The following is a 20842-nucleotide window of genomic DNA, read 5'->3' as shown; positions in this document are numbered from 1 at the left end:
AATCCCAAGAAAACTAATATTGAATCGGGGACAGGGACTCGATAAAATTAACATAAGTAAAGCAACAGTAATGAAGAAAATAATAGCACTAAAGAGTGACAAATCCCCAGGACCAGATGGTTTCCATCCCAGGGTTTTAAAGGAAGTAGGTGAGCACATTGCAGATGCCCTAACTATAATCTTTCAAAGTTCTCTAGATTCAGGAACTGTCCCTCGAGATTGGAAAATTGCACATATCACTCCGCTTTTTAAGAAAGGAGAGAGAGGGAAACCAGGGAATTATAGACCAGTTAGCCTAACATCTGTTGTGGGGAAAATGCTGGAGTCTATAATTAAGGATAGGGTGACTGAACACCTCGAGAATTTTCAGTTAATCAGAGACAGCCAGCATGGATTTGTGAAAGGTAGGTCGTGCCTGAAGAGGTGACTAAAGTAGTGGACAGGGGAATGTCAATGGATGTTATTTATATGGACTTCCAGAAGGCATTTGATAAGGTCCCACATAAGAGACTGTTAGCTAAGATAGAAGCCTATGGAATCGAGGGAAAAGTATGGACTTGGTTAGGAAGTCGGCTGAGCGAAAGGCGACAGAGAGTAGGGATAATGGGAAGGTACTCACATTGGCAGGATGTCACTAGTAGAGTCCCGCAGGGATCTGTCTTGGGGCCTCAATTATTCACAATATTTATTAACGACTTAGATGAAGGCATATCTAAGTTTGCCGATGACACAAAGATAGGTGGCATTGTAAGCAGTGTAGATGAAAACATAAAATTACAAAGCGACATTGATAGAGTAGGTGAATGGCCAAAACTGTGGCAAATGGAATTCAATGTAGACAAATGTGAGGTCATCCACTTTGGATCAAAAAAGGATACAACTGGGTACTTTCTAAATGGTAAAAAGTTAAAAACAGTGGATGTCCAAAGGGACTTAGGGGTTCAGGTACATAGATCATTGAAGTGTCATGAGCAGGTGCAGAAAATAATCAATAAGGCTAATGGAATACTGGCCTTCATATCTAGAGGACGAGAGTACAAGGGGGCAGAAGTTATGCTGCAGCTTTACAAAACCCTGGTTAGACCGCACCTGGAGTACTGTGAGCAGTTCTGGGCACCGCACCTTCGGAAGGACATATTGGCCTTGGAGGGAGTGCAGCGTAGGTTTACTAGAATGATACCCGGACTTCAAGGGTTAAGTTATGAGGCGAGATTACACCAATTGGGGTTGTATTCTCTGGAGTTTCGAAGGTTAAGGGGTGATCTGATCGAAGTTTATAAGATATTAAGGGGAACAGATAGAGTGGATAGAGAGAAACTATTTCCGCTGGTTGGGGATTTTAGGAGTAGGGGGCACAGTCTAAAAATTAGAGCCAGACCTTTCAGGAGCGAGATTAGAAAACATTTCTACACACAAAGGGTAGTAGAAGTTTGGAGCTCTCTTCTGCAAATGGCAATTGATACTAGCTCAATTGCTAAATTTAAATCTGAGATGGATAGCTTTTTGGCAACCAAAGGTATTAAGAGATATGGGCCAAAGGCAGGTATATAGAGTTCGATCACAGATCAGCCATGATCTTATCAAATGGCGGAGCAGGCACGAGGGGCTAAATGGCCCACTCCTGTTCCTATGTTCCTATGTTCTCAAACTGCCCTGCCACCTTCAATGATTTGTGCACATATACTCTCAGATCTCTCTGTTCCTGAACCCCTTTTAGAGTTGTGCCCTTTAGTTTATATTGCCTCTCCTAATTCTTACCACCGAAATATATCACCTTGCATTTTTTTGGTTTAAATTTCATCTGCCATGTGTATGCCCATGCCACCAGCCTGTCTATATTCTCTTGAAATCTATCACTATCCTCTTCACTGTTCACTACAGTTCCAAGTTTTGTCTCATCTGCAAATTTGGAAATTGTGCCCTGTATACCCAAGTCCATGTCATTAATATGTATCAAGAAAAGCAGTGGTCCTTGTACTGACCCCTGGGGAACACCACTGTACACAATATTTATTACTGACTTAGATGAAGTAATAGAAAGTCTCATATCTAAATTTGCCGTTGACACAAAGATTGGTGGCATTGCAAGCAGTGTAGATGAAAACATAAAATTACAAAGCGATATTGATAGATTAGGTGAATGGGCAAAACTGTGGCAAATGGAATTCAATGCAGACAAATGTGAGGTCATCCACTTTGGATCAAAAAAGGATAGAACAGGGTACTTTCGAAATGGTAAAAAGTTAAAAACAGTGGATGTCCAAAGGGACTTAGGGGTTCAGGTACATAGATCATTGAAATGTCATGAACCGATGCAGAAAATAATCAAGAAGGCAAATGGAATGCTGGCCTTTATATCTAGAGGACGAGAGTACAAGGGGGCAGAAGTTATGCTGCAGCTATACAAAACCCTGGTTAGACCGTACCTGGAGTACTGTGAGCAGTTCTGGGCATCGCACCTTCGGAAGGACATAATGGCCTTGGAGGGAGTGCAGCGTAGGTTTACGAGAATGATACCCGGACTTCAAGGGTTAAGTTACGAGGAGAGATTACACAAATTGGGGTTGTATTCTCTCGAGTTTTGAAGGTTAAGGGGTGATCTGATCGAAGTTTATAAGATATTAAGGGGAACAGATAGGGTGGATAGAGAGAAACTATTTCTGCTGATTTGGGATTCTAGGAGTAGGGGGCACAGTCTAAAAATTAGAGCCAGACGTTTCAGGAGTGAGATTATAAAACATTTCTACACATAAAGGGTGGTAGAAGTTTGTAACTCTCTTTCGCAAACGGCAATTGATACTAGCTCAATTGCTAAATTTAAATTTGAGATAGACAGCTTTTTGGCAACCAAAGTTATTAAAGGATATGGGCCAACGGCAGGTATCTGGAGTTAGATCACAGATCAGCCATGATCTTATCAAATGGGATCAACCCTGCTTCAATGAGGAGTGTAGAAGAGCATGCCAGGAGCAGCACCAGGCGTACGTAAAAATGAGGTGCCAACCTGGTGAAGATACAACTCAGGACTACATGCATGCTAAACAGCGGAAGCAACATGCTATAGACAGAGCTAAGCGATTCCACAACCAACAGATCAGATCAAAGCTCTGCAGTCCTGCCACATTCAGTCGTGAATGGTGGTGGACAATTAAACAACTAACAGGAGGAGAAGGCTCTGCAAACATCCCCATCCTCAATGATGGCAGCGTCCAGCACGTGAGTGCAAAAGACAAGGCTGAAGCATTTGCAACCATCTTCAGCCATACGTGCTGACTGGATGATCCATCTCAGCCTCCTCCCGATATCCCCACCATCACAGAAGCTAGTCTTCAGCCAATTCGATTCACTCCACGTGAGGTCAAGAAATGGCTGAGTGCACTGGATACAGCAAAGGCTATGGGCCCCGACAACATCCCGGCTGTAGTGCTGAAGACTTGTGCTCCAGAACTAGCTGCGCCTCCAGCCAAGCTGTTCCAGCACAGCTACAACACTGGCATCTACCCGACAATGTGGAAAATTGCCCACGTATGTCCTGTCCACAAAAAGCAGGACAAATCCAATCCGGCCATTTACCGCCCCATCAGTCTACTCTCAATCATCAGCAAAGTGATGGAAGGTGTCGTCGACAGTGTTATCAAGCGGCACTTACTCACCAATAACCTGTTCACCAGTGCCCAGTTTGGGTTCTGCCAGGACCACTCGGCTCCAGACCTCATTACAGCCTTGGTCCAAACATGGACAAAAGAGCAGAATTCCAGAGGTGAGGTGAGAGTGACTACCCTTGACATCAAGGCAGCATTTGACCGAGTGTGGCACCAAGGAAACCTAGTAAAATTGAAGTCAATGGGAATCAGGGGGAAAACTCTCCAGTGGCTGGAGTCATACCTAGCACAAAGGAAGATGGTCGTGGTTGTTGGAGGCCAATCATCTCAGCCCCAGGGCATTGCTGCAGGAGTTCCTCAGGGCAGTGTCCCAGGCCCAACCATCTTCAGCTGCTTCATCAATGACCTTCCCTCCATCATAAGGTCAGAAATGGGGATGTTCGCTGATGATTGCACAGTGTTCAGTTGCATTCGCAACCTCTCAGATAATGAAGCAGTCCGATCCGCTATGCAGCGAGACCTGGACAACATCCAGGCTTGGGCTCATAAGTGACAAGTAACATTCGCACCAGACAAGTGCCAGGCAATGGCCACCTCCAAGAAGTGAGAGTCTAACCACCTCCCCTTGACATTCAACGTCATTATCATCGCCGAATCCCCCACCATCAACATCCTGGGGGTCACCATTGACCAGAAACTTAACTGGACCAGCCATATATGGGCTCTGACACATATATTCAGAACCTCTCTGGCCACAGGGGATGTGCCAGAGGACTGGAGAACCGCTAATGTAATACCATTATTCAAGAAGGGGAGTAGGGAAAAACCGGGGAACTACAGGCCAGTGAGCCTAACATCAGTGGTAGGAAAATTATTGGAAAAAATTCTGAAGGACAAAATTAGTCTCCACTTGGAGAAGCAAGGATTAATCAGGGATAGTCAACATGGCTTTGTCAAGGGAAGATCATGTCTGACTAATTTGATTGAATTTTTTGAGGGGGTGACTAGGCGTGTGGATGAGGGTAACGCAGTGGATGTGGTATACATGGATTTCAGTAAGGCCTTCGATAAAGTCCCGCACAGGAGACTGGTCAAGAAGGTACGAGCCCATGGAATCCAGGGTGCCTTGGCACTTTGGATACAAAACTGGCTTAGTGGCAGAAGGCAGAGGGTGATGGTCGAAGGTTGTTTTTGTGACTGGAAGCCTGTGGCCAGTGGGGTACCACAGGGATCAGTGCTGGGTCCCTTGCTGTTTGTGGTCTACATTAATGACTTGGATATGAATGTAAAAGGTATGATCAGTAAGTTCGCTGATGATACAAAAATTGGTAGGGTGGTAAATAGCGAGGAGGATAGCCTCAGTCTGCAGGACGATATAGATGGGTTGGTCAGATGGGCGGAACAGTGGCAAATGGAATTTAACCCGGAAAAGTGCGAGGTGATGCACTTTGGAGGGACTAACAAGGCAAGGGAATACACAATGAATGGGAGGACCCTAGGCAAGACAGAGGGTCAGAGGGATCTTGGTGTGCAAGTTCACAGATCCCTGAAGGCGGCGGAACAGGTAGATAAGGTGGTAAAGAAGGCATATGGGATACTTGCCTTTATTAGCCGAGGCATAGAATATAAGAGCAAGGAGGTTATGATGGAGCTGTATAAAACACTGGTTAGGCCACAGCTGGAGTACTGTGTGCAGTTCTAGTCTCCGCACTACAGGAAGGATGTGATCGCTTTGGAGAGGGTGCAGAGGAGATTCACCAGGATGTTACCAGGGCTGGAGCGCTTCAGCTATGAAGAGAGACTGGGAAGATTGGGTTTGTTTTCCTTGGAGCAGAGGAGGCTGAGGGGGGACATGATTGAGATGTACAAAATTATGAGGGGCACAGATAGGATGGATACTAAGGAGCTTTTTCCCTTCGTTGAGGGTACTATAACAAGGGGACATAGATTCAAGGTAAAAGGCGGGAGGTTTAGAGGGGATTTGAGAAAGAACTTTTTCACCCAGAGGGTGGTTGGAGTCTGGAACTCACTGCCTGAAAGGGTTGTGGAGGCAGGAACCCTCACAACATTCAAGAAGCATTTGGATGAGCACTTGAAATGCCATAGCATACAAGGCTACGGACCAAATGCTGGAATATGGGTTTAGAGTAGACAGGGCTGATGGCCGGCGCGGACACGATGGGCCGAAGGGCCTCTATCCGTGCTGTATAACTCTATATAAATACTGTGGCTACAAGAGCAGGTCAGAGGCTGGGTATTCTGCGGCGAGTAACTCACCTCCTGACTCATAGAATCATAGAATCATAGAAGTTACAACATGGAAACATGCCCTTCGGCCCAACATGTCCATGTCGCCCAGTTTATACCACTAAGCTAGTCCCAATTGCCTGCACTTGGCCCATATCCCTCTATACCCATCTTACCCTTGTAACTCCCCAAAGCCTTTCCACCATCTACAAGGCACAAGTCAGGAGTGCGATGGAATACTCTCCACTTGCTTGGATGATTGCAGCTCCAACAACACTCAAGAAGCTCGACACCATCCAGGACAAAGCAGCCCACTTGATTGGCACCCCATCCACCACCCTAAACATTCACTCCCTTCACCACTGGCGCACAGTGGCTGCAGCGTGTCCCATCCACAGGATGCACTGCAGCAACTCGCCAAGGCATCTTTGACAGCATTTCCCAAACCCACAACCTCTACCACCTAGGAGGACAAGAGCAGCAGGTACATGGGAACAACACCACTTGCACGTTCCCCTCCAAGTCACACACCATCCCGACTTGGAAATATATCACCGTTCCTTCATCGTTGTTGGGTCAAAATCCTTGAAGTCCCTTCCTAACAGCACTGTGGGAGAAAATTCACCACACAGACTGCAGCGGTTCAAGAAGGCGGCTCACCACCACCTTCTCAAGGGCAATTAGGGATGGGCAACAAATGCCGGCCTCGCCAGCGACGCCCACATCCTCTGAACGAATAAAAAAAAAAGCAGGCACGAGGGGCTGAATGGCCTACTCCTGTTCCTCTGTTCCTATGTTCCTACACCTCCCTCCAGTCCTAAAAACAACCGTACACTACTACTCTGCTTCCTGTTATCCATGCTGGTACTGCCCCTTTTATTCCATGGGCTTCAATCTTGATGGCAAGCCTATTATGCAGCACTTTATCAAACACCTTTTGAAAGTTCATTTACATCTACCCACTCTGTTACCTCATCAAAAACTCTATCAGGTTAGTTAAACACAATTTGCCTTTAACAAATCCATGCTGGCTTTCCCTAATCAATCCACACTCGTCCAAGTGACTGCTAATTCTGTCCCAGATTACTGTTTCTAGAAGTTTCCCCATCACTTAAGTTAAACTGATTGGCCTGTCGTTGCTGAGTTTATCCTTGAACAAGGGTGTAACATTCACAATTCTCCAGTCCTCTGGCACCACCCCTGTAACTAAGGATGATTGGAAGATTATGGCCAGTATCTCTGCAATTTCCACTCTTACTTCCCTCAGCAATGTAGGATGCAGCCCATCTGGACCGGGTGACTTATCTAATTAAAGTACAGCTAGCCTTTCCAGTACCATCTCTGTCAATTTTTAGCCCATCCAGTATCTCAACTACATCTTCCTTTACTGAGACCCAGGCAGCATCTTATTCCTTGCTAAAGATAGATGCAAATTACTTATTTAGTACCTCGGCCATGCCCTCTGCCTCCATGAGTAGATCTCCTTTTTGGTTCCTAATCGGACCCACCCCTCCTCTTACCACCCGTTTACATGCCTATAGAAGTCTTTTGGATTCCCTTTTATGTTAGCTGCCAGTCTATTCTTATATTCTCTCTTTGCCTCTCATTTCCTTTTTCACTTCCCCTCTGAACTTTCTATATTCAGCCTGGTTCTCACTTGTGTTATCAACCTGACATCTGTCATACGCCCCTTTTTTCTGCTTCATCTTACTTTCTATCTCTTCTGTCATCCAGGGAGCTCTGGCTTTAGTTGCCCTACCTTTCTCTCTCGTGGGAATGTACCTGGACTGTACCCAAACTATCTCCTCCTCAAAGGCCGCTCATTGTTCAATTATAGTTTTGCATGCCAATCTTTGATTCCAATGTACCCGGGCCAGATCTGTTCTCATCCCACTGTAATTGGCCCTCCTCCAATTGAATATTTTTACTTGAGTGATCCATGTCCTTTTCCATAGCTATTCTAAACTTTCTGATACTATGATCGCTGTTCCCTAAAATGTTCCCCCACTGATACTTGCTCCACTTGGCCAGCCTCATTCCCCAAAACCAAATCCAGCAATGTCTCCTTCCATGTTGGGCTGGAAACATACTAGTCAAGAAAGTTCTCCTGAACACATTTCAGAAATTCCTCCCTCTCTTTGCCCCTTATATTACCATCCCAGTCTATATGAGGATAGTTAAAGTCCCCTGTTGTCACTGCTCTTTGGCTTTTACACCTCTAATTTCCCTGCAAATTTTCTCCTCTATATCCTTCCCACTAGCTGGTGGCTTATAGCATGCACCCAGTAGTGTAATGGCACCTCTATTGTTTCTTAACTCTAATCAAATAGATTCTGTCCTTGACGCCCCCCCCCCCCCCCCACCAACCGGACATCCTTTCTCCCCAGCACTGCAATATTCTCCATAATCTAGTGCTATCTTTCTCTTTTTGTGCACCTTGTTTCTCCTTTCCAATGCTACATCCTGGTGCCCACCCTACTGCCAAATTAGTTTAACCCCCCGCCGAGGACCTCCCCACGAGGACATTGGTCCCAGCTCCGTTGAGGTGCAACCCATCCAACCTGTACAGGTCCCACCTCCCACAGAACTGGTCCCAATGCCCCAGGAATCTAAAGCCCTCCCTCCTGCACCATCTCATCAGACATGTATTCATCTGCTCTATCCTCCTATTTCTATACTCGATAACGCCTGTCACTGGGAGTAATCCGGAGATTACTACCTTTGAGGTCCTGCTTGTTAATCTCTTTCCTAACTCCTTACAATCTGCCTGCAGGACCTCATCCCTCTTTCTACCTATGTGGTTGGTACCGATATGGACCACGACCTCTTGCTGTTCAGCCTCCCCCTCCAGAATGTTCTGCAGCCGATCAGTCACATCCTTGACCCTGGCACCAGGGAGGCAACATACCATCCTGGTATCATGTCTGCAGCCGCAGAAATACCTGTCTGTTACCCTAACAACAGAATCCCCTATCATTCTTGCTCTCCTGACTTTTCTCCTCCTGCCCTATACAGCTGATCCACCCATAGTGCTATGGTGTTGGCTCTAGCTGCACTCCTCAGAGGAGCCCTCTCCCTCACCATACCAGTTAGAGAGTGAGATGCATCTCTGTCTCTAACCGGTCCTCTTTAGCTGTCTGGCAGTCACCCAGTCCCTCTCTGCCTGCACTCTGTTAAGCTGTGGGGTGACCACCTCCAGAAATGTGCTATCCACGTAGCTCTCAGCCTCGCAGATACACTGCAGTGACGCCAGCTGTTGCTCAAGCTCTGAAATCCGGAGTTCGAGCTCCTCCAGCTGATGACGCTTCCTGCACTTGTGGCCATCCAGGACACAGGAAGCATCCTGGAGTTCCCACATGGTACAAGATGTGCATTCGACGGGACTGAGGAGCCCTGCCTCTATTTATTATATTATTAACTAAACGTAAAAATAAAAATCACCAGAAAAAACACCAATCAGCTCCTCCCCTTGTGCTGACGTCACTTTAGTTGTTTTTTTTCACCTCTCTCCTGCGCTTTGCTGTTTCCTCTCTTGCTCCTCCTTTTATCGCTGATCCCGGGCTTTGCTCAGATGCTTTCATCTCTTGTCTAATTTGGGTAAATTTGATGACCTGTTTCATTAAAATGAATAAGATGTTACAGAATACAGATCTATTGCACCTGTAGTTTTGGTTTATATATTGGTACCACGAGTGCATAGAAATACATTTTTAATATTCAGCAGTCTTTAATTTACATAATTCACTGAGGTGCAGGGATTATTACAATATGTCTCAGCTCTGATCTACTCAACTCATCTCTGCAGAACTGTAGGCTAAAAATCATGCTGTGAGATATCTGTTGGGTTAATGCATTTATATCAAATTTGTCTGTATGCTACTTCAATGAAGGTATTAACTCATTTATCATAAACAGTTAGTGTCTCTGTTAAAATAGTGAACAATGAAACTTGATATGAATGTATTAAGCATATACATGATGATATCACAGTATAATTTCCAGGCTCATTTCTACAATTTTCCATTGGTCTTGTTAAAACTTCTGTCTCTGCCACTTGCTGGCACTATAGTTGTTATAAAAAGATATAAATAAATTTAACAATGTTAAGTACTGATAGAGAAAGCACTGATGTAGGTTACACATCCCTGCCATTAGTGCTAAACATTGGGCCAGATTTTGCAGTAGCAGGGCATCTAACAGAATCTACCGTTAGTTAGACTTGCCCCTGCGCCCTTCAACTCAAAAAAGTTTTGCCCACAAAGTTGCTGAAAGTGCGAGCTGATAATGGCGCAGCGAGGGAAACAGGGCATCTGGGACCTGAGTGAACAGGGCAAACAATTGTGTAGCTCCTTAACCATTGAGATTTTAAGGATTGGGAAATAAACAGCGGAAGGACTGAGAATGAGAGTGAATTTAATGTCAAATCAGGTACAGAAAGAGGAAGAGAGGGGAAAAAAAATTAAATTTATCATTTTAAAATCTCAGAAAAATTCAGAACCTGAAGGAACGAGACACCACACTTGTAATGGTTAATTTTCAGTGCTAGAGAGGTTGATTGGCAATAATACACATCATATCGTTAAAAGGGAACGTTCACGACAAATTACTAGGCCTAACTATCTGCGGTGGGTTTAGTTCATATCTACTGTGCAAATACAGCAACTTCACGACATTCAATGCATGTCAATGGCGAGGCAGAGTGAAATGCCGTTTTCATGAAGCTAACGGCATAGCGGCACAACTCGGACAGCAACTTTTCGATATTGGCATTTAATCGTGCATCTGCCCCTCACCTGAAGTTGCTGTACCATTTGTGCATATATAACAGCGAGCGCCATTAGCCTCTCCGTTATTTTGACAGCAAAATTTGTCCTATCACGGCCACACACTTTCAGACAAATAATGCAGAGTTTCTCTGCAGCTCCATTGCCAAGCCAATCCTCCACACCCCAGCCCTTCCGTCTCACCACTCAGAGACAGAGACTCTCCTAGTCTCTCCCGGCCTTTCTCATCCCAGGTACCAGACCTTGGAATAGCTTTACAGTCAAACCTCCACTTAACTACCAGCCAACAGATCTTCGACTGTGCTGATGGGTAAGCACTAAACAGCTGTGCACCAGTGACAGTAATGTGTCAATAAACCGATAATCCTGTCATATTGCCGTAGATGTTTACAGCACAGAAGGAAGCCATTCTGCCTATCAATGTGTTGGTGTTTTGCTAAAAAGAACCCGCTCTCTCCCCACAGCCCTGTACTGCCTCTGTGGCAAAAGTGCACCCAATTCTCATTGAAAAGGTGCAGAGTGTAGTATTCATGCTGCCTATCTGATTTGAGTAGATGCAATTTGTTTGGTGCAAGTGGCATGTCTGCTGTACAAAACTGGTGGAATGGAGTGAACTCCAGGACCATCAAGGAGTTTGTATTGGTGTCCTGGTGAGGTTCCTCGGACCGGAAGTCCGTGTTGCTAGGAGACGGCGGTGACCCAGGGTAAACAACATGGAGGAGGAGCAGGGGGGCGCAGCGGTCGACAACATCGTCAACGAGTTCGAGACCTACGAGAGTTTCCTGGACTCGCAGATCACCTCCCTGGACCTCTACTACCTGGAGGTAAGAGCCGCGCTCCGCTGCGACCCTCGGCCGGCCTGAGCGGCGGCACCCCGGGCCGAGCCGAGCTGGGCCGGTCCAGGCCAGGCCAGGCCAGGCCGCACCGTCCGGTCCGGTCCGGTCCGGTCCTCACCGCGGGAGACGGCAGCACTGGGCACGGTCTGACGGACGGTCCAGGGGGGCCGGAGGAGGGACCTCTCCCCCCCCCCCCTCCCCCCCTCCTCCCCCCCCCCCTCCCCCCCCCCTCCCCCCCCCCCTCCCCCCCTCCTCCCCCCCCCCCTCCCCCGGGTCAGCAGTCAGCAACTGCCCGAGAGAAAGATCGAGCTCCCAAATTCTAAATTGTACCTGCACACGGCATGTGATTGTACATTAATGACATTCGGTATAAATACTCAAATCACGCTTGTTTAAAGCATTACAATCGGGTAATTATTAGCAATAATTTCACTCAAATTACTATCGCTCGTGACTCGATAATCAAAAATCTTACGGTTTCTAACCCTAGCACCAACCTTTAGCCCGAATGCTAACCCCACCTCTAAATAATGCCGGTCGGCCGTGTTGCCATTTAATTAGTGATCGCTCATATGCTTATAATTGATACAGTTTTTAAGTCATGTGAACTGTCAAAGTAATATTTGCGTTGCCAAGCAGTATACTTTGGAATGTACTAAAACAGACAGGACTTTTTGTTTGGATTATTGGTCTTTCACATTCGTGAAAAATGTTGTGATCAATGTATTCCCTACAGTCACTCTTTAATCTCATTAGTTTCTCCATCACCATTTTTAAAAACACATTGAATTTGGTTATTTCCTCCCCTGAATTTATTTTTAGTTTTCCTTGTATCCCTGGTATTTTATCCTCATCCTCCACTGTGAAGACCAATACAAAAGTAGCTATCTAGTAAGTCTGCCATTTCCTGATTTCCAATGACAATATCTCCAGTGTCTGTCGTTAAAGGTTCCATATTACTCTTAGCCACCCTCTTTCTCTTAATATATTTGTAAAAAACTTTAGTGTTGTCCTTGATATCCCTTGCAAGCTTTTTCTCACATTTCCTTTTTGCAGCTCTTGCCACTCTTTGTATCCCTTTGCTGTTGTTTATATCTCTCCCAGTTGGTGGGATCTCTACCGTTCTTTGCCTTCGTATAAGCCCTCTCAGTTGTATTCTATCTCACACTTCCCTTGTTGACCGTGGTTGTTTAATTACACAAGTAGGGTTCTTGCCCTTTAGGGGTATGTACAGGTCTTGTATTCTACCAAATACTATTTTGAACTCCTCCCACTGTTTATCTATCATTTTATCTGTTAATAGTTCTGCCCAGTTTATTGTGCTCAATTTCTGCCTCTGTCCCTCCAAAGTCGGCCTTACCTAAATTTAAAACCTTGGTTCGTGACTCACCCTTCTCCCTCTCAAACCTAATAAATCGAATTCGGTCATATTATGGTCACTGTTAGCTAGGTGTTGCCTTACCGTTAGATTGACTAGTTCAGGCTCATTACAAATTACGAAATCCAAGATGGCCTGTTCTCTTGTTGGTTGAAGGACATATTGTTTCAGAAAACTGTCTCGAATACACACGAAATTCGCTGCCTTTGGGACTTGAGCTGTTCTGCTTCCCCCTGTCTGTGAAAATTGAAGTCTCCCATTATTACTACCGTTTTTCCAAGAAGCTTCTCTGATCTCCGTGTTTATGTATCCCGCTACTCGATCACTGCTATAAACAGCTCCCAAAGTCTTGCATCTTTTTAAAAATCTACCCATAACGCTTCTACTGCCTACTCACTCTTACTGACATCCCCTCTTTCTAATGCTGTAATAGTGTCGCTTATTAATATTGCTACTCACTCCTCTTTTGCTGCCAACCTTTTAAATACCTCTTCTTCATCTATTTTTATTCTATCCAATTTCTTTACTACCTCCTCCTTTACTGTGACATTAGCAGCATCCTCTTCTCTAGTGAAGGCAGATGCAAAGTATTCATTTAGCACCTCAGCCATGCCCTCTGCCTCCACAAGAAGATCTTTCTTGTCCCTAATCGGCCCCACCCTTCCTTTGACTACCCTTTTACTATTTATATGTTTGTAAAAAAATTTGGATTCCCTTTTATGTTACCCGCTAATCTATTCTCATACATTCTCTTTGCCCCTCTTATTTCCCTTTTCAGTTCTCCTATGTACTTTATGTATTCAGCTTGGTTTTCTACTGTATTATGAGCCTGACATTTATTATAAGCCTCCTTTTTCTGTTTTGTTTTAATTTCTACATCTTTAGTCATCTCTAGCTTTGGATGCCCTACCATTCTGCCTCTTGGGAATGTATCTAGCCTGTACCCGAACTATCTCCTCTTTGAAGGCCTCCCGTTGCTCATTGACTGCTTTACCTGCCAATCTTTGATTCCAATCCACCTGGGCCAGATCCCCTTTCAACTCTCTGAAATTAGCTCTCTTTCAGTTGAGTATTTTCACGTTTGATTGTTCCTTATCCTTTTCCATAGTTACTTTAAACCTAATGATATTGTGATCACAGTTTCCCAAATGCTCCACCACAGAAACTTGCCCCGCTTCATTCCCCAGAACCAGATCTAGCATTGCTTCCTTCCTCATTAGGCTGGATCAAGAAAGTTCTCTTCTGCACATTTCATGAATTACTCCCCCTCTTTGCCCTTAACACTGTTATTTTCCCGGCCTATATTAGGATAATTGAAGTCCCCCATTATCACTATTCTATAGTTCTTGCATCTTTCTGAAATTTGCCTGCAAATTTGCTCCTTTATTTCCTTCCCACTATATGGTGGTATATATTATACACCCAGCACCGTAATAGCTCCTGTATTCTTACTTAATTCTAACCAAATAGATTCTGTCTTGTAATCTTCATGTATGTTATCCCTATCCAGTGCTATAACAGTATATTTGATCAATACTGCCACCCCCCCCTTCCCTTTTATCCTTCGCTATCTTTCCTAAATGCTTTGCAGCCAGGAATATTAAGTTCCCAATCCTCCCCTTGTTTGAGCCAGCCCATTATTGCCACTATATTATATTCCCATGTGGCAATTTGTGTCTGCAGATGTGGCAGTCTGGGACAGTCTCGCTATCCACAAACTCCCACATATTACAGTCCTGACACATAGGGGTCGATATTAGGAGGGAGGCGGGTTGGCAGCGGGGGGGGGGGGGACAACTGGGCGTGTGGGTAACGTGCCCAGTGAATTCAGGGTACTCCGCACGCGATCGCAGCCTAATTGAAGGCACTTACCTTGGCTTCCGGGTTTCGTGCTGGAAAGCTGCACAGCGGGCGCACTGCGCACCCGCATCGCAGGCTGTCAGCAGGAGGAGCCCTATTTAAAGGGGCAATCCTCCAAAGCTGCTCCTGCAGCAAACAACCAATTTAGGAGCATGGAGCAGGCCAGAGACAAGGCTGCTCCAAGGTTCTCTGACTCCTCACTCCAAGTGCTGCTCGATGGGGTGAGGAGGAGGAGGGAAAATTTTTTCCCATCCGATGGGAGGAAGTGTCCTCCCTCCACCACCAAGAAGGCCTGGTTGGAGGTGGCCGAGGAGATCACCAGCAGTGGCAATGTGTCCAGAACCTGGGTGCAGTGCAGGAAGAGATTTAATGACCTAACCAGGTCAGCCAAAGTGAGTATACTTATGCATTCTCCCACACTCCGTCTTCCACATCACCTCCACCACCACACAACTCCTTCTGCACTGCCACCGCAACGCTCTCGCATCACTCTTCACATCCACTCAACTATCATCCTCACCTTGCCTGCACGTATCACCGCCCCAGTTCCCATTCGAACACTACCATGCAACCCAATCCTCATACAATCTCATGGCTATGTCTCACACGCACCCATCCATGCATCTCCCTCACGCTTAACCCCACCCACACCAATGCATGCAGCGGGTCACCATGCAACCATCACTCAATCACGCCTCTGTGTTTTGCCTTGATAGGAGAAGAGATGCCAGAATGCCCAGGAGAGGGCAAGGACTGGAGGGGGCCCGCCACACCAGGTGGCATTAACAGATGCGGAGCAGCAGGCACTCGAAATAAGCCGGACACTGGAGTGCCTGTCCATCACGGATGCCGCGACTGGGAGTGCACAAGCGGCTGGTGATAGAAATCTAACACTCAGCACTCATGATAGCGAATGACCTTAGCATCTCTTGGCATCTGCAGCACCTGAAACATCTGTCCACATGCTTAATATTGCTTTCTGTTCTCTTGCATGGCCATCTGCGACCGCTGTGACTGTGGAGGGTGATTCCTCAGAGGACCTGCCGGCCTCTGAGTGTCCATCGTCACATCTGAGCCATTCATCCACCAACGCAGATACACATACCTCGGTGGGTCCCCGTCCTTACTTAGTTGGGCTTGCACATGGTGAGTCACCACGCACATGTGAGCACGAGCAGACCCTGGTTGCAGGGGCAGCCGTGGAGAGTCCGCGTCGGTGGGAGCACTCTTCTCCAGGCTCTGCTCAGCTGGACCCGGATGCTGAACCCTGGGGGCCAGCCATGAAAAGGAGATTCATCGAGGGACAGCAGCACATTGCCAAGATACTGGAACAGTTGCCACGCGCACTCTCCACGATCACGCAGAGGATGGAGGAGTCCAACTCCTGCATGCGTGGAATACTGTCACAGGGACGTGAAGGCATCTCTGAGATAGTGTCGCGGGTAGGTACATAGGAACATAGGAACAGGAGTAGGCCATTCAGCCCCTCGTGCCTGCTCTACCATTTGATAAGGTCATGGCTGATCTGTGATCTAACTCCATATACCTGCCTTTGGCCCATATCCCTTAATACCTTTGGTTGCCAAAAAGCTATCTATCTCAGATTTAAATTTAGCAATTGAGCTAGTATCAATTGCCGTTTGCGGAAGAGAGTTCTAAACTTCTACCACCCTTTGTGTGTAGAAATGTTTTCTAATCTCACACCTGAAAGGTCTGGCTCTAATTCTTAGACTATGCCCCCTACTCCTAGAATCCCCAACCAGCCGAAATAGTTTCTCTCTATCCACCCTATCTGTTCCCCTTAATATCTTATAAACTTCGATCAGATCACCCCTTAACCTTCTAAACTCTAGAGAATACAACCCCAATTTGTGTAATCTCTCCTCGTAACTTAACCCTTGAAGTCCAGGTATCATTCTAGTAAACCTACGCTGCACTCCCTCCAAGGCCTTCCGAAGGTGCGGTGCCCAGAACTGTTCACAGTACTCCAGGTGCAGGAATGTCTGCGATGGAGGAAAGGCTAGCCTCCATTGAGCGTCAAGCACGGCTCAACAATGAGTCCATTCGGGCTCTGACAACGGCCGTTCGGATTCAGGGTGAGCAGCATTCTGTCGCCTTAAACAGGCTGACAGATTCCTTACAACAGGCCTTCCAAGGCTTCACACAAGTCCTCCAAACAGTCGTCCAGCAGGGTGGAAGGAGTGATGTGGGCCTGGGCCAGGAGAGGGATGATGGTGAAAGGGGACATGGAAGTGGGGACACCACTCAAAGCGTTCCCACGTCTCACCTGTTTCCCCCCTCTCAACCTGTACCCGCAATGCTGCCCCCTCTCCAGGTGGCCGAGTCTGCCCCTGCACAGGTGCAGGTGGAGCAGTCTTTGGAGGGGCCCTCACGGGCACCGAATCCCAGAGGGCGTCCGCGCAAAGCATCTCATCGGTCAGGGCATGGACAAGAGCAACCTGCCACTACCTCTGCTGAAGCTACAGGGGTAGCACCACGTAGGGGTTCCCGTAAACGTAAGGTGAAGGATTTGTGAGCACATAGGGGATGCACAAGGGTGAAAGACAAAATGTCATGTTTTTGATTTATTTTCGTTTGTTTTGCAAAAAATCATAAAAAATTGTTATCACCACTACTGCCACGTCTTTGAAAATCTTGTCTGGTTTGCGCAATAATGCCCTTTCCTGAGGATCACCATGAAGACCCACAACTGATGCCACCCATTGTGTCACTGCAGAGTGGGTGTACGAGTATTTGCAGGGCTGTTTTGTGCAGACGACTGAGAGACACCGGCCATGTCCCCGGTGGCACACTGAAAGGATGCGGAGGAGAAGTTATTGAGGGCAGTGGTGATTTTGACAGTGACAGGTAAGAAGATGGTGCTCGGGCCAGCCGGGAGCAGCTCGGCATGAAGGAGGCTGCAAATGTCTACGACTACATGTTGAGTGACTCTGAGTCTCCGTGTGCACTACTGCTCAGAGAGGTCCAGGAAGCTGAGCCTCGGTCTGTAGACCCTGTGGCGAGGGTAGTGCCTTCTGCGACGCATCTCTCTTTGTGGTTGCCCTCCCTCCTGCTGTGCAGGTGGATGTGTCACAGCACTGTGTTGTGGAGCTCCACGTGTCAGAGGTGGACGGCGTGGCTGGCGAGTCTCATGATGCTGTTCAACCTCCGAGGAGGTCATGACTGCAGCTATGGCGGCCCCCATCCGGAAGATGTACGTTTGAGGGGGTTCGCAAGGTAGGTAAATGTATCTGCACACCGGGGTTGAGGTTGCAAGTTTGTGAATTTTATTGTTAGGAGGAGGGTGGTGGAGGCTAAACTTTGTCCTAAGTGACAGAGTGGCCTTCTGCAATGAGTGAGGGTCTCCCCCCTCCCTGTCAAATGGACCTTTGCAGCTGCCACAGGCTGGTGGGTGCAACATGTCCATTTCAACTGGGAGTGTTTCCCCCAGTAGGGGAAACAGTCCCATTTAAGTTGAAAATTCCACCCCTCCTAAAATATCCTACAAATTAGGTCTACAAACGACCTGAACTGTATAATTAATTGCCTTAAGTGGGATCCCGCCGGCTTTAATTGCCGGTGGGAGTCCCGCATGCGGGGGCTGCATACACATCTAAATGCGTCTCTGGGGAACCCGGAAGTGGGCGGGTTGGAGCCGGGCTCCGGACCCGCCCCGGGAATCCCCGATTTTCCGAGCCCCTCCTGCCACGAATCCGCCGGCTCGGACGTCCAAAAATCGAGCCCATAGTCTGCACTGCTGTTTCTAGTTTTTATTTATTTATTTGTTAGTAATTTAATTTGAGCTATAATAGAATTATTTGAGATTTAGCTTATGTTTAGTAGATGGATTTAGCTTGATTTCAGAGTAATTTGTAATTAATTTGTCTTGATTTTTGTTTATTTACTTACTGATTTAATTAATTATTTAAATTTGATAGATTAGTTTATAGTTGAAATCCTATTTTTGCACATTTACCAAGAAGAGCAGGGATATTGTGCCCAACATATTTACTATACTGCAGTTTTAAATACCAAAACGAATTGTGACTTAGAAACAGTGTTTACTAGAATATGGCAATGTGATGTTTGATTAATTTAATTAAACCCTAAAATGTTTTCAATGACAGAGATAAACCTGCAGTATTATGTGCTGTGTAGATATATATCTTTTAAGTCAGCAATGTACAATATCCCTACTTTAGTCACATAATTGTTTGAGTGGAATTCAATATGAAGCTTACGTCCTGGCTGTTAATGTTTTTTTAAGATGTATGTGGGCTAAATTACTTTGTTGCCCACATATTGTACTAATAAAAGTAAATGGACCTTTGTTTTAAATGCCCATATGGTACTTGCACTTATTCATCTGAATATCTGGCTACATATATTGAGTTTCAAAAAAATAATCTGATTTCTTGTCAAAACAAACTGAGTTGAATTTTGTTCACTGTATGCAATTATAATGCAATAACTTTCTTCAGATCAGATGATTCAGTTTTTAGCACAACTTTAGATAAAATTTCATGTTTTTATATGGGACCTTATTTAATAATTCATTAATGAAGGACTTGTGTGTATGCATTTTGTTTTAACATGGTAAAACTGCTTAATTTGACAATAAACATGTTTTCACTTTTTTGTGCACTGGCTGCCTCCTGTTAATTTCTGGTGCTATTAATAAAGGTTCAGTAAAGAGTATCAGTATGCAACTATTAGTGCACTTAATTTTTTTGTAGATGTATTGTACATTACGTGGAGTTCTTCAGGTGAAACAGATAGAATGCATATTCGCGTATTGCTTACAGTACAACAAAGCCACATTAAAAGATACAGCACGTCATTTTTTATTTTAGTTTTTAGAGTTAATGTATAGTGATTTTCATGTGTATCCTCAATGACTGGCATCATAAACCTTTCATACTGACACTTTGTATGTAGATTTTTTAATACCTACCTAAAGATCAATTTATGACTTTCTCTGTAGCCATTCCTTCACTGAACTTTTATGTAACTTTATCAGTCTGAACACAATTTCTTAAACAGTTTGTTAATTATTGAATCCAATGTTTGCAGCAGAAATTTTAGGAACAGGAAAAGATCATTAGGCTCAATAAGCCTGTTTCTTTTTGACTTACCTCACCCTCACGTCTGCACCTTTTCATTGTATCTCTCAATGCCTTCTCTCTCCAGAAACACACCCAATTACTTCTGCAGCTTATCTATACAATGCCTCCCCTGGTAACTTATTCCTAAAGTTTATTACCCTTTGTATATAAAAGTTTCACCTGACTTCTCTTCCTACTCCTAGCTCCCTAATCTTTAACTTATATTTTCTGATATTTGAACCCTTTGGGATAACGAACAATTTGCCTGGATCAACTTTGTTAATTCCCTATAATAAAAATTTCAATTACATCACTTCAAAATCTCCATTTAGGATATAGTGGGGTATAAATTAACCTTGGGCGGCAGTGCAAAACAGGCAATAGCGAATTGGCAGCCTGTTTTGCACTCCGCCCGATTTTCTTTACCATTGAAGTATGGAGAAGAAAATCGGGCAGAGTGCAAAATGGTCTGTCAATTTGCTATTGCCTGTTTTACACTACCGGCCAAGGTGCATTCATACCCTAGTACCCTTTCTCCTTGAACGACATCAGTAAGTTTAGTTGGGGTATGCTCCAAAAAGGCCCAAAATTATTATATCATTCTGTTCTGGCAGACCTTGTAATGTCTTAACATCTGTGACATAACACTGTAAGATGATGTTGAAATAGTGTGACTTTGAGTCATAAAGATCCAGAAAGGTCCAATGTTTAATCCCTGGTTTGAATTAGCTCACCTCAGCTAACTCAGTTGGCCTCAGTGGCCACCAAATATGGAGGAGAAAACTGGACCAGGATTTGCACTCCTGATTCCTTGGCAGTGACCTTTGCTGGAAGGGCACATGTATAAACAATCAAACTTACACAGTAAGAGTGGCCACTTGGTGAAGCACTGGAGGCCTTCATCTGTCAAACTGTATTCCAACATAAGCCAATGCCTTCATGATAAGGGGGACAAAAGGGAAAAAAAATCAGAGGAAAAATTGGAGGCCAAAAAAACCTGGAAGAACATGAGAAATATAAGTTTGCATTT

General features: G+C 45.4%; 1 protein-coding gene across 1 annotated transcript in view; it reads left to right on the top strand.

Annotated features, from left to right (window-relative positions):
- The first annotated feature begins 11322 nt into the window (after positions 1 to 11322).
- Positions 11323 to 20842, top strand: part of cfap299 (cilia and flagella associated protein 299) — a 603791-nt gene continuing 594271 nt past the window's right edge. The window contains exon 1 of the mRNA XM_068003909.1: positions 11323 to 11457. Coding sequence (XP_067860010.1) covers positions 11347 to 11457 — 111 coding nt within the window. The 5' untranslated portion in view covers positions 11323 to 11346. The remainder of the gene's footprint in view (positions 11458 to 20842) is intronic.

Source organism: Heptranchias perlo, chromosome 1 (genome assembly GCF_035084215.1).
Source record: "Heptranchias perlo isolate sHepPer1 chromosome 1, sHepPer1.hap1, whole genome shotgun sequence".
NCBI classification, from domain to species: Eukaryota; Metazoa; Chordata; class Chondrichthyes; order Hexanchiformes; family Hexanchidae; genus Heptranchias; species Heptranchias perlo.
The sequence above is the reverse complement of the archived record's forward strand: the minus strand, read 5'-3'. Positions and strand labels throughout refer to the sequence as shown.